This window comes from Gossypium hirsutum, chromosome D05 (assembly GCF_007990345.1).
Source record: "Gossypium hirsutum isolate 1008001.06 chromosome D05, Gossypium_hirsutum_v2.1, whole genome shotgun sequence".
Lineage (NCBI taxonomy): Eukaryota > Viridiplantae > Streptophyta > Magnoliopsida > Malvales > Malvaceae > Gossypium > Gossypium hirsutum.
Window position 1 is genome coordinate 48,557,572 of NC_053441.1, and position 14,420 is coordinate 48,571,991.

Consider the following 14,420-nt stretch of genomic DNA (forward strand, 5'->3'; position numbering starts at 1 on the left):
ACTCACCCTTATGACTAGAAATTGGACAAAAGTTTAAAATCTTTTTATTCAATTTCCAATCGTTATCAATAAAGTGAGCAGTGATACACAAATAATTAACTCTTTGCAAAGAAGTCCATGTGTCAGTAGTTAAGCAAACTCTAGAACAAGAACTTCTCAAAAGTTGTTTTATCTTGACCCTTTCATCTAAATACAATTGATAAACATCCCTAGTCATAGTAGTTCATGAAGGAATATGAAACCTAGGACATGCCACAAACATAAATTTCTTAAAACCTTCACTTTCAACAAACTTTAAAGTTAATTCATCAATCACAATCATCTGTGCTAATCCTTTCCTACATGATTCTTGATCAAATCTCCAAGTTGAAAGATTCCCTCCCCCCCTTTTCAACTCCATTTCTAGGTAAAACTAGTTGTCCTTGACTAGTGTCAACAACATTAGTAGGATTTTTCTTATATGAACCAATATGATATTTCAATAACCCTTTCTAGGTAAAACTAGTTGTCCTTCACTAGTGTCAACAACATTACTAGGATTTTTCTTACATGAACCAATATGATATTTCAATAACCCTGTACCATTTTTTTTTCATACCACAACAAAATTCCTTTTGACAATAATTACATTTAGCCTTACTTGCACCCTCACTATTAATAATCTTAGAGAAGTGAGACCAAACTTCTGACCTTTGAGGAGTGGCTTTTTTTTTCCCGGTAGTCCCCTTTGTTTGGCTTAAAGCTCCAACTCTCAAATTTTCAGAATCTATCGAAGTAGAAGGTGTAACACTACCCTCAATAGATGTTGGTTTGGTTGACATTCTGCAAGAAAAAAAGTATATAATAAATTAAAATACAGTTATAATATTAAACATATTTTGATGTTGAGTTTTAGAAAAAACATAGTTGAGTTGGATTATGTTAAAAATGTGAGAGATTAATATAATCTTTTGAACCACCACAATTTGCACACTTTAAAACACAGTTAAACATAGTATTTACACATTTTAAACAACATAACATGAGTAATATATGACATTAATTAAGGCAGTAAATATACTTAAATTTTTGAATGAAATGAAATATCCTTTTCAAGTAGCATCTTTAACAATTTTTCAATAGCATAATAATGCTTACTGTGAGACACTGAAGCAACACTTTAATTTAATTTAGGACAGCATAATAATACACAATTTGAAACATTAAACAACAGCTTAATTTAATTTAAGACAGCATGAAAATGCTCAATTTGATACACTAAAACACAAACTTTAATTCAATTTATGATAGCATGAAAATGCTCAATTTGAAACACTAAAACAACAGCTTGATTTAATTTAAGACAGTATGAAAATGCTCAATTTGAAACACTCAAACAACAGCTTTAATTCAATTTATGACAGCATGCAAACAGTAACAATACATAGCATTAAAATCAATAAACAGCAACTCAAGGGTTTTTAAACAAGGGAGTATGTATGCTAATTTTTCAGCTTTTGGTCAACATAAAAACTTTATAAATAGTAGCCAAATTGTAAAAAAAATGTCAACCAAACTTCCCTTCATTTAAAAGAGCAGTTTATGGCTTTTAAATCAAGGAATTTATATGCTGAATTTTCAACATTTGGACAACGGCTCCCAGCCATAACTATGAGAATCATTTATTTTTTCAATCAAAATATTCAATAAAAATCATTTATTTTTATTTTTTTGGTTTATTAATTATTTTTTTGGACAGTTTGCAAATCTCAACCATGCAAGAAAAGAACACTGCTATTACATGAAGCAATCAAAGGGTTATTACATAAAGATGAAATAGGTTCAGGTTTGGGCGCGGAGATGAAAATGAAGCAGTTTGTAAATACAAATACTAGATGATATCTATTGAGATTATGAATATCAAGCTAGCTTCGTTCTTAACACAGAATTTGCAGAAATGGAGGCTTTAGTTGGTGAAAATACTCTTGAGCTAGTAAAAGCCTACTTCAACTCACCAGTGATGGATAGTGACTTGGTAGACGCCGGAGTGCCAGACGGAAGGTGACTGGCCTGGTAGGGATTTTGGGAGTTTTCAATTAGGGATTTGAAGTTGAAGGTTAGGATTTTTTTTCTGTCGTCTGTTCACTGTTGAGTTTAGACTTTTAGACTTTAGTTTTAGTTTTAGAATTCTATTTTTATTTATTAGATTATTTGTAATTTTTATGATTTGGTTGGGTTGGATAATTGGGTTTGGATTGACTTTAGGTGAATAGTGGACCTATTTATATATTATAATTTTATTTATTAATTTTTTCGGTTAAATCGAAAAAATTTAGTTAACCGATCGGTTTTGAACTGAATTAAACGTTAACCGAAAAATAAAAAAATAATTAACCGATCCCCGACTGAAAAAATTTGATTAACCGATAGATTAACCGAATTCGGTCGGTTAATCAAATTTTTTCAATTTTACCCGAATTTTGCACACCCCTACGGTTAACTATGCACGCCATATCATGTTCACACTTTCATTTTAGTCACCAAAAAAAAAATTCTTTTCTAAAGTATTGATTGGGGTAAAAAAATTAAGGATTTTAAGTGAAAAAGTGATAGAAACTAAAATAATGTATTAAAAATTGTCAAATTGTACTTATTTATCACATTGTTGAAAATTCTAAATTTTTTTTTCAATATTGAAATTTTAAATGTCAAACCATAAAAATCAAATAAATAAATTGTTGAAAAATTGTTATCCATGGATAATGTTAACTGATTTGTTACCGAAATATTGAAATTAATTAAATTAATCTCTTACAAAATTTTAAAAATTTATTTTATGCTTTCATATTATTCTTAATGCAATCAACTCAATAAATTATATTTAATAATTGTCTATGAAACTTAAAATTTTTTATTAATTAAATTAATTCCTTGTTATTCATTTGAGTAAACAGTACTGAAAAACTTTTGGGTTTTGTTTGACATGGAAGATAAAATTAATCAATTTAATTAATTGTAAGGATTTTCCTTTGCTTTTAGCTTGGCATGAAAGACTCTAAGACTATATAATTTGGGTTTCATGTACAATTATTAAAGATGATTTATTTGATTTCAATATTATATTAACAAATAAGTTCACATTATCAAGGAATAAAAAAAAATTCAACAACTTATTTAATTGATTTTGATGTTTTGAAATTTTAATATTAACAAAAAAAAAAGTAAAACTTTCTGTAAGGGTAAACAAGTACAATTTGATAATTTTTAAAATATTATTTTATTTTCCATCACTTTTTCATTTTAAATTTTAATGTTTTTTTACCCTTGATCAATATTAAAAAAATATTTGTTGACCGATTAAAATGAAAGAAAATTAAAAGTTGAGTAAGCAAAATGAAAGTACGAAGTCTGGACAAGTTCCATAACTAAATCAAAACCGGAGGGAAAAAAATTGTAAAAACTTCATTTTAAATGAGGAAAATAAAATCATCTAAAAGTTTGGCTCACCACCTAGCTAGCTTACCTATATTTTAACCGTTTCTTTCCATCCATATCATACCTACTAGCAGAAAGTTATATTCATTGTTCTGATGGCGGGAAGTTTTAGGGAAAAAGTAAAACAGCAATTGTTCTTCATGCTTGATGAATAAAGGGCAGTTAAATCAAGAATTAGAAATGGAAATGGAATTGCTCAGGTTGTCCAAATTCAGTCTCCAGCTTCGAGCTCTCGTCACGGAATCTCGCGATCTCAGAGTAATCATTTCTTTACGCAGTTCTCTCTCTCTCTCTCTCTCTCTCTCTCTCTCTTTCTGTGTGACTCACCATCTCACTTAGTTGCTTAACATTGTTTAATAGGAGAGAAATCGTTCCGCAACCGAACAAATTCATCTCTTAGTCCAGGTTAATACCATTCATTTTACGATTTCTTTTCATCTTTTGAAAAAAAAAAGTTCGGGTTCATGGTGTTTGGATGCAGAAACAAAAGCAAACCGAGGAGGAATACAGTAGAAAGTTACAAGAATTGCAAGCCGAAGTAGCTTCGTGCAACGAATCACAGCAAAAGCTTGAAAGAAAGGTTTATGAATTTCGGTTTCCTGCCTTCTTCTACATGCTTGTGAAAATGCTTGTTAATTAGAAGTTGATAGATAATATAACTGCTTTTGTTGCAGGTGAGTTACCTTCAAAACGACAACGCTTTGCTTGAAAACAAACAAAAGGAGTTCCAAGGAATCATCCAGAGCCTACTTCAGTCCAAGGATAGCTTTATAAATGCATATCAGGTGCGTGTTTGTTAATTCGTTTATTCCTTTTTGTGATGGCAAATTTAGTCTCTGTCTCATCAGTGCTACTATAATATAATTAAAAAATATATTTTTTATTTGTGTTTCACTTTAATGATATGCACAAACAATAAATTATCATACGATGTAAAAGCCAAAGTTTTACGTGAAAGGTTATGCATATATTATAAAACCCAAGTGATAATATTTAAAGAGATCTGGTGAAAAGTAAAAATAATCTATTAAGTATTGAAAAAAATTGTTTGAAGAATAGTTAAAAGATTGATTGAATAGAGAGATTAAGTAGAATTAGTGACTTTTAGAAAATTAAGGGAGTCAAGACTTGACCATTTGTGCATTCTTGTTGTATTCACCGTGCTATAGATTTTGACATGTTGATGTATTCGGATAATGATTTTATTTTATTTTTCATGTTTCATGTCATGTTTTAAAATTCTTTTCCGCATTAGAGTACTGTTCAACATTGCTAAATAATAAAAAAGATGCAGGAACTTTTTAGGGTAATCTCTAGATTTGAAAAAGCTAGGGGTAATGACCCCCTCTCCGGCCCCCTGGCTTCATCATTGAGCAAATTGATGACAAAGCAAATCAAAGAAGTCGATGAATTGATACTCTGTAATGCCTTAATTATTTCTTCTATAAATCACTTCAAAATTCAGTTCATTGTGTGTTTCTGCTTAATGTTTAAGCTACTGTTTTGCTCATATAGTCATCTTCTTTTGAAGACTTGATCATTTCAAGTGAGTATATTCAACTTATATATAATTTGTTGGCCTGATGTTTATGTGCAGGAATCTACTTATGAAATGAAACAGTCAATTGAAGCTAGAGATAGAAAAATAGCTGTCCTATCTGAGAAATTGAACTCTCATTTATCACTATTTGATTCAATAGAAAAGGAGGCATTCTCTGTCAAGCAGGTTGTGGATAATGTGGAAAGAATTGTGAGTGAAAAAGAGGAAGTAGGCATGTAACCGTTTAATCTATTTCCGTTTTCTTGTCTACCGTCATCCTCTACATTTGAAAAGCTCAAGTGAAGTGATTATGTGATGTTGCAGTATCTGTATTCTCTAATTGTATTTGGTGTATTCAGTTGCTGGATTAAGGAGGGAAATGGATCAAGTCTCTGCATTTGAAAAAGCATTTGTTGGTAACTTCAAGTTCTTATTTACCTGTTTTAAACTACGAAAATCTATGTTGCTTTGACTTTTTATGTTTTTTAGTGTATTGTGTTGAGTGCACATATAACACTTCTAAGTTATGTTGTTCAAAACCTTTATTTTTCTTAAAGTACCCAAGTCTGGTACATTTTTGGACATAGGTATAGAGGATATTATTCTTCAAGAATCCTCTAAATACCCGTGTCCCACACATTTGTAGCTAACACTCATTATCCAAGTCCGGTAACATAGCTTCTAAGCTTTCATGGGCCTTGGAGTGTATGTAGGGAGAACCTAAGAAAAACAATGTGCATTATTGGACTCTGACACTCACACCTGAGTTCAAGCGAAGTGGATAAATGTGTTATTCCCTGTCTTTCTTCTATTAGGCAGCTATATAGGTCATTAATTGACCAATAAGATCTTCGCTGACCACTCCCAACGAAATGGGGAAAAGGTTGCATCTTATACAAATTCCTTAGACATCTAGCTCTTAAATGATATCTTTTCACAGCCCATTATTTCTGATACAGTACAAAAGCCAAATATGCCACGAACAAAAGTCATTACCTTCTTTATTGTCCACTAGATCTGATTTACTTTTGGTTTTGCAGAGAGGATCAATGACCTAGAAAATAGGCTGAAAAATGATGGGTATGAGTTTCAAAGAAAGAATAAAATAATTTCAGAGCTAGAAGCACAATTAGAAGCGGCAAAAATCAGTGATTGCAGCCGAGCTCAAATTGAAGAGATATCCACCCAAGTTTTGATTACAAACGCAACATTATTTTGTTTCAGAAGAACTAATTGCAAGTTTAACAAAATAAATTTCTCATCATTGTGCTTTCTTAGTCAACAACACCTTCAGAAAACCATATCAGCAAAGGGTACTGTCATACAGAATCTAGTATCTGAGAAAGAGGTACCCATTTCAAACTGTTGGTTGTTCATTTGACATCTTTTTCCCTGTATTTTTGTTCTAATCTTCTCCAAATTTTGTAACCAGGCATTGCATTTTGAGGTGAGAAGTTTGGCAAATATATTACAGAAGATCCAGAATGCTGTTGCACATATGAATGAAGAGGTACGAAGACTTTATTTGGCTTTTACATATCATTCTCAAAATTCAAACAAGGAACAGACTTTAACCTTAAGAAACCGTTTAAGAAGCTTTTTAGCTTCATAGTTAGTCATTTAAAGAAATACTTCAGTGATTAAATCCATCAGATTTGATTGATGACATTTTCCTTCTGTGTTATAACTAATAACCTTGAGCCATTGGAAAGAGCATTATATGTATTGATGGTTAATCATAACCTTCTCTTGGTAGATACATCAAACTGACCTTTTTAAACTCAAAATATTTAAGACACGGTTTTGGGATTCTTCAAGTGAACTAATAAATTGGACAATAATCTGCAGCTAGACCAATTTATCCTCTTTGCTCATTTGGCACCATTTTCCTTCTAGCTCTTTGTGTAAAGCTATGATGCTCCAACTCTTCGTTTGTCTTGAAGTAGTGAATGTCTAGGCATAAGAATGGGGGATATAACCTTTAAAAACCTTGCAAATACATGAAAAATTTTGAAATATAGAGCTTACTTGTATCCAACGCTCATACTTTAGTCCGAATAACATGGGCGTGGAATACTTCTGCTTTCTGCTTTAAAAAAAGGAAAAAAGAGAAAGGAAAAAAACTTAAAAATTAAAATAGCTTGATCTATCACCCATTTGCCTTTTTTGTCTGAAATGCTATTGATTTATATGGCAGGATAGAAGGGCCGTCTCTTCGAAGCTGGAAAGTCAAGAAGAGTGCCAAATGAATACATCAGAGGAAGATAACCGGTAAAATGAAATTACATATAGCGAATATCTTTACTGATATTAAGCATAATTCTCCAAATTTGAATATATTATAATGTGATTATAGAAGATAAATTTGTTACGGCATAGAAATGGTTCATCATTTATATGTACATTTGTCTCTCATATGAATCAACTGGCTTGTATGGTCATTCTGATCAGTGATCAAGCTGTTCAATGAAATTTGGCATGCACGTTAAATGTGATATGACTCTTGATAGTTTCAATTATACAAAGCAATGGGTGGGAAGAAAAATAATTTTTTCCTTCCAATTGTACATCTTTTCTACTAAGCATGCTATGGAAAGAAAATTATTTTCTTTCTTTTCATTTTTCTTCCCTTCTAATTTCTAACTTTTCATTATTCCATGCTCCTTACCAAGTAAAATTTTTGAGTTTAAATTGTTTGGATTCAAGATAGATTGTAAAAACAATAACGCCATCTTTATTGAAGTGAAGAAAAATGATATTAGCAATTAGTTTTCGTTTTCTTTGTTACCTTTTTCTTAGTTATTTGTATTCTAATTGGCCCGCTAGGATTCAAGATACAACTAAACACAGTGCTGAACAATCTCCAAATAAGACTTGCAGAATCGATGCTGCAGAGAATAGAGGTATTGAGGTTTGTTTTCACTTATATATGAAGGGATCCTTAATGAGCCAACTTATTATATTGTTAAAAATTTCATTTTATGTTGCTCCCACTCTTTAGGAGTTAGGATCCACTCTATTTCTTTTTTATCCCTTAATAATGATAATCACCACTCAAATGTGTAGAACCCATCAATTAATTAAATGTGAAAATCAACTTATTAATAGACAAAAAAGTAGTGGAGTGAAGTCAGGGCCTCAAGGGCACTCTTCAGTTAGTGGAGTGAAGTCAGGGCCTCAGGGGCACTCTTCAGTTCTTTTTAAGCACCTTTGTCCGACAATCATGTCTAATGCATGTTAGGATTTGGCCATGAGGACATGGCCCTTTGAAGACACTCTAAATACATGAAATAAATTGTAGAAAATTTATCCGCTGAAATGCTTCGTTCAATGTTTAAAAAACAGCTTTTACAATCTCCTATATATGCAGACTTTCAACCTTTTCAAAACTAAGTAATCTCATCAGTAACTAAAAGAAAACTTGAAGAAATCTTATCAAAACTAAGTATTTAAAAATTAAAAATTGAAATAAAAATTATCAAAATTCACTATTTAAAAATTAAAAATTTAAAGAAAAATTATCTAATTTACAGCCCACAACAATTAAAACTCTTATTTACAGCATTTTACCAAAATTCAAACACTCACATATTATCACCTTATCTGATACCCATATCAAATACATATTCATTTTAGATGCACACCATTGGAAGATGATAGTAGGGTCATGGGACCTTGGCCCTCCAAAAATTTTGGAAAACTTTCCATAATATAGATCGCTATCTATTTATATTATAAATAAAATTAAATTGGCATAGCAAAAATTGTAAGGTATAGAATCCTTTTTTTTCCTCTGTTCTCATTAGCAGCAAAATCCGTTGTCATTGTTGCACCATCTGTGAATGTGAAAAAATTGTAATCTCATACCTCCACGGCTCCACCACTTGGTTGTTCATTTGAAAGTTAAATGATAATTAATTGCTCCATGTTCCGTTTTCTTGCTTTGACTTTTTTTTTACTCGTGCTCAAGGTATGTGTAAGTTTAGGAGAGGAAAAAAAATATTTCTGTATTGAATTAATAACTCTGTATAAGGTGTCTAATTTATCCAGAAAAAAAATAAAAAAAGAAAGTGAAACTATATTTCTTGATACAAGGGAACTGTTATCTTGTGTTTTAAACCACATTTCTAATACAACCTATCCTTAACTTCAAGGACTCCACCTACCCAAAAGGATCATAGAATTTATTCTTTAAAGTCCCCCTAGTTGGTGCATCCTTACTAGAGATTCAAACTATGGCTTGAATAGACCCTTGGTGAGTAATCAGCTATTTGTTCTGAGGTCGATACAAATGGCATGCAGATTTCTCCTCCCTTCATCTTCTCTTTTATAAAATGCCTATATACTTCAACGTGTTTGGTCTTGTCATATTGGACAGGGTTGTTAGCAATATTGCTCGCGGCTTTGATGTTGCTGTAAAGTCTCATAAGCATTGTCATAGGCTGATTTAATTCTTCTAAGATTCTTCTAAGATTCTTCTAAGCCATTTTTTCTCACACACTCCATTTGCCATAGCTTGATACTCTACTTCGACACTACGTTGAGTTACCACAATTTTGCTTTTTACTCCTCCAAGTCACTAGGTTGCCTCGTGCATAAGCACAGTATCCTAAGGTAGAATTCCTATCTAAAAAGAGCCAGCTCAATCAACATTTTTATAGGCTTCTATGCTTCGGGGTTTATTTTTTTATTTTTTATTTTTTATTTTTTGCAATGAACAAGCCTTTCTCTGGTGAGCCTTTAAGGATCTCAAGATTCGATAGATTGCCTCGAAGTGATCTTCTTTAGGAGAGTGCATGAATAGGCTTACTAGGCTGACTGCAAAAGCTATATCTGGCCTTGTATGAAATAGGTAGATAAGCTTTACAATCAACCTTTGATATTGCCCTGAATCAGTCGATTTTCCATCCTTGAGCCCAAACTTTTTATTTGGATCTATAGATGTTTTGGTTAGTTGAGCACCACTCATCCCAGTTTCTTTGAGCAGGCAGTTATTTACTTGCGTTGAGACACCACAATTCCTTGCTTAGATCTAGCTACCTCCATACCCTAAAAAGTACTTCAATGAGTCAAGATCTTTAATTTCAAAATTTGAGGCCAAATTCTTCTTTAGACTCTCCATCTCCACTATATCATCCATTGTAGGATAATATCATCAACATAAACTATCAGAACTGCTACCTTTCCTCCCTTTGAATGCTTGATGAGCGTTATATGTTCTGTTTTTTTTTTCTTGAGCATAGCCTTGCTTCCTTATGAAATGAGTGAATCTCTTGAACCACACTGTTTAGGAAAGCATTCTTTACACTCAACTACTGGAGAGACCAATCCAAGTGATAGGTCCATATAAACTTCCTCTAGTAGATTGTAGTTTAGGAAAGCATTCTTTACATCCAAATGCTGGAGAGGCCAATCCAAGTAAGCTACAATGCTTAGAAGTACTCGAATAGTGTTCAATTTGTCGAAGGGCAAATGTCTTGAGATAACTTGTATGTTTGTATGAAGCCTTTTGCCACTAACTAAGTATTGTGTCTCTTCGAGGATTCATCAGATTTGAACTTCACAGTAAACACCCATTTGTAGCCAATTGTCTTCCCTTTCAACTATTCTACTACCTCCCACATTCTATTTTTCTTCATAGACTTCATTTCCTCAAGTATTGCTTTCTTCCACTCAAGAATTTTTAGGGCATCCTATACACTATTTGGTATTTCCACATCTAACAATTGTGAGGTGAAAGCAAAAAATAATGAAGACAGATTTTTTAAAGATGCAAAATCAAGGTCATTAGTTTTATGGTGAGCAGAACCAGGTTAAAAAAGATCTACTAGGGTCAGAAAATTACCTTGGGGAATGGTAGAGTCTCAATGTTGGGATTCTTGGAAGTGCCGAGTTGTTTCAACCTCTTTTCCTTGATCTTGGTTCCTCCTTGGGTAGACAATGAGCTTTTTTGTGCTTGCCTAATCACTAGCCTTATTTATCTTACTGTTATGATCTTGCCTTACAAATTTAGGTCGATTTTTCCTATTTAACTTATTAGATTATAGTAAAAGACCTCCCAAGTCCCTCTCAGTGTTTTTCCTAGAACCTTTGCTTTGTATATCAACCTCTAAAGAATCATATAGAGTCTCTTTTTCACGAACTTGAGTCGAATATTCACTTAATGTCTCCCATTGAAGATGAGACCTAAGAAGGATTCTGAGTCAAAGAAGGTAAAATCACTATGTATTAAGAAAAACGGTTTTTAAGCTTTGTACGATTTAGGAGGAAACATGGTTCAATGATGATTTACAAGTTTACAAAATTCACATCTAAAGAGATGAATTTTTATTATTGGATAAATGGGGAAATAAATTTTTTAAATAGACAAAGCTAGGGTGTCCTAATTTTGTAATGCTAAAAGCATAACATTATTACAAATAAGAGTAGAGCAAGCATTCAGAGATTGACACCTAAAATTGATTCCATCGTCAATTATGAAGAGTTCTCCACTTTCTCTAGCGCTGCCAATCATGGTGGTATGACTCAAGTCTGTAGTTAAGTCTTCTTCACTAATTGATGTCAAATTTCCTTCATCAAGGTTGGCTATTTCCGCCATTAACAAAAGTTTAAAAAAAAAAAAGTTGGCTTTGATGGCATGTAAATTTAGGAGAAGAAAAATAGTTCTGTCTGAATAAATAATTCTGTACAAGGGCTCTAATTTATATAGAAAAGAAACGATGAAAAAGAAAACTACATCCCTTGATGCAAAGGAATCATTTTATTCTGTTTTAAACCATTTTCCTAATTTGACTCTTCCTTTTAGGGTTCTACCTACTCAATAGATCCAGGAATTTATTATTTTTTCCTAATCTTAATAGTATATTAGGACATGAATGTGGATAACTGACTCTCCAGTGATCCTATAACGACATAAAAAATTGGGGATATGATTCTCCTAAGATCTCCAAAGGTGTGGAAAGCTTTAAAAAATTGAACATACTCATGTAGTAGACATGTATGTCCAACATTCACATTTGAATTCAAGTAACATAGATTTTAATGACAAAAAGCCATACTCTTTTTTTCTCTTTCCATGGAGAGCAAGCACGATTTTATTATTTGTTGAACCAACCTTGTTTCTTTCTGGGATCTTTAATTCAGCTTCGCAGCAGCTATCTCAGGGGTATAATTCAACCAGCCACCATTTGCAAGCAAACGATACCTTCAACTCTTGTGTTACAGAGGTAAGTTATTTATTCTCATTGTCAAAACTAAAACCTCAGAATATTGACAGTTTTTATAGCAAGAAAATATGATTCATTTTCAGTCTGCCTGTTCTCCAGTTTGTTCTGATCCGCAACCACCTGCTAATGTTTTGAGTATCTCTGTAAATGGAAGAATGGTATGTAACAAATTTCTGTGGGGGAAAGTTGTTTATTTATTATTCATTTTAAACGGAAAAGAAATAGATTGTATATGTTCTATTTGAACTATGGCTTAATGCCATTTCTTAAAGAGTGACTGCATGAGCATATATTGCTCCGATTCTTTATTTTTCCTAGAGTACATATATTTAATTTGTATGAAAAAAAAAAACTTAAAAGACACTATATAGACATGAGTTTAGACTTGGTAATTGGCATATTCATATCGTGCCTAAATTATATTATATTTGTATAATTTTTTATAAATTATTTGTGCCATATTAGTTTTGACATGTTCATATAATCCTGTGGTGTTAATGTTGTTTTCGTATATTGTAATTATATTTTTTGTACAGCATTATTTGATCTACTCGTGTTAGATATATATCATTATTGAACACCTATATTCAAATATGTGTAATATAAGCATGAATCAGCTGGGTTAAACGTAAAATGATCAGTTTCCCTTAGAATCTCAACGAGTTGAAAATTTCCATAATGCCATATGCTTATGCATTGTTTTCTTTTATACATATAGGATACGTGTGGAATATCAGTACAACAACTTGATTCAGAGTGCTCAACCACCCAAGCAGAAACATCCAATATCCAGGTTAAATTCTAGTTTAGCATTATTTGTCATTTTTAGAAGATAGCCACTTTGAACAGTATTCACATACCTATATATTTTGTTTGAATTCATTCAGAACCATGATGTGCAATCACCTTTAAGAGGTATTTTTGGGATTATGTGCAGTCATAATCAAAATTTGGTTGGAATCAAATTTTCATACCCGACTTGAATTATATGCAGTCATGGGTATTTTTTAATCGGAAACAGATGCAAGCTTATATATAGATTATGTGAGATCACTCATAAATAAAGTGGTAATTTTTTGGGATGCGCAGTTTTAGAAACCTTTTTCGTTTGTTGACATTTGAATTCTAATATGGTTCTTCCAACATTAGCAAGTGCCGTGATTTTACATCTTCTACTGAGTTGTCACCTATTTATCAGAACACCATGGTTTTGTACGTATCATTTATTTCTTTTTATTCATTTAAGTAAATGTTCATTTAAATAAAAAATGACTTTCGTGTGTGCGTTTGAGAGAGTTTGTGTAAAAGAAAGACATGTACGCATAGACTTGGTTCCTGATTAGCAGCCAACTCCGCGGTGTGATGCGCAGTCCCATTAGTTTCACGATAGACTGTTTTATCCGCACTTGCGATTATCGCTTGGGAAGCTTTCTGTTGGGAATAGATCCATATAAGTAACGAATAAGAACGAAGAGAGAAAAGAAAATTGGGCACATAAATATTTACGTGTAAAAACTCCTCCAATAAAGAGAATATAAAATCATGGGCAAAGAAAATTTCACTAATTCGACAAACCAATAAAGAGTACAAGGAGAAAATCAAAACAAAACTCTTAACCCAAAAATCAAAGCTCTCTTAAAACTCTATGAAATAATTAATCTTTTCCTTTTTCCTCATGATTTCTACGATTACTAAGGTCCCTTTTATAGCCTAAATTTGTAGTGCTAATATGACTATAATATCTTAGATTAATAAGAATTCAACTAGGAAAAGATAACATGGTTTAACTTGGAGAATAAATCAAATTTATGTGGGAACACGTCGACACGTAATGATGTCATTTATCGGCTTGTCATGACGTTATCTGTCGTGTTGTCGGGACGTCATGCTTTGCCTTGTCATGATGTCAATCCTGTTTCGACTCTAATTTATTCGAGGCACACTCCACAAATCTCCACATTGACTCGTATTTTGCTACGTCTTTTTTGCCAAGCCTCGTCGTGGGCCTAACTCATTCTTTGTGGAGTTCAAGTCTACATAGCCAACTAGACCCTCTGAACTTCTTCCAAACTCTAAAGAAGTATTTGATGTCCCCCTCAAATATCTGAGAATCCACTTAACTACTTGCTAGTGTAATTTGTCGGGTCTAGCCATGTATCTACTTACAACACTAACAGCAT

General features: G+C 32.3%; 1 protein-coding gene across 13 annotated transcripts; it reads left to right on the forward strand.

Annotated features, from left to right (window-relative positions):
* Positions 1–3,484: 3,484 nt before the first annotated feature.
* LOC107903680 (fibrinogen- and Ig-binding protein) lies at positions 3,485–13,322 on the forward strand. Of its 13 annotated transcripts, XM_016829813.2 has the most exons (15): positions 3,485–3,732; positions 3,835–3,879; positions 3,956–4,054; positions 4,149–4,259; positions 5,072–5,246; positions 5,374–5,430; positions 6,055–6,191; positions 6,303–6,362; positions 6,447–6,524; positions 7,212–7,285; positions 7,841–7,917; positions 12,158–12,240; positions 12,324–12,398; positions 12,959–13,033; positions 13,128–13,322. In XM_016829813.2, exons 1-15 carry the CDS (start codon positions 3,622–3,624, stop codon positions 13,221–13,223), a joined length of 1,353 nt encoding a protein of 450 aa, XP_016685302.1. In that variant the 5' UTR covers positions 3,485–3,621; the 3' UTR covers positions 13,224–13,322. The 13 variants fall into 13 exon arrangements, 9 of the variants coding, with proteins under 9 accessions (XP_016685302.1, XP_016685300.1, XP_016685304.1 ...); XR_005913443.1 differs by having other exon boundaries at positions 6,055–6,362; positions 7,841–7,925; positions 13,128–13,251; XM_016829811.2 differs by having other exon boundaries at positions 6,055–6,362.
* The last annotated feature ends 1,098 nt before the right edge of the window (positions 13,323–14,420 follow it).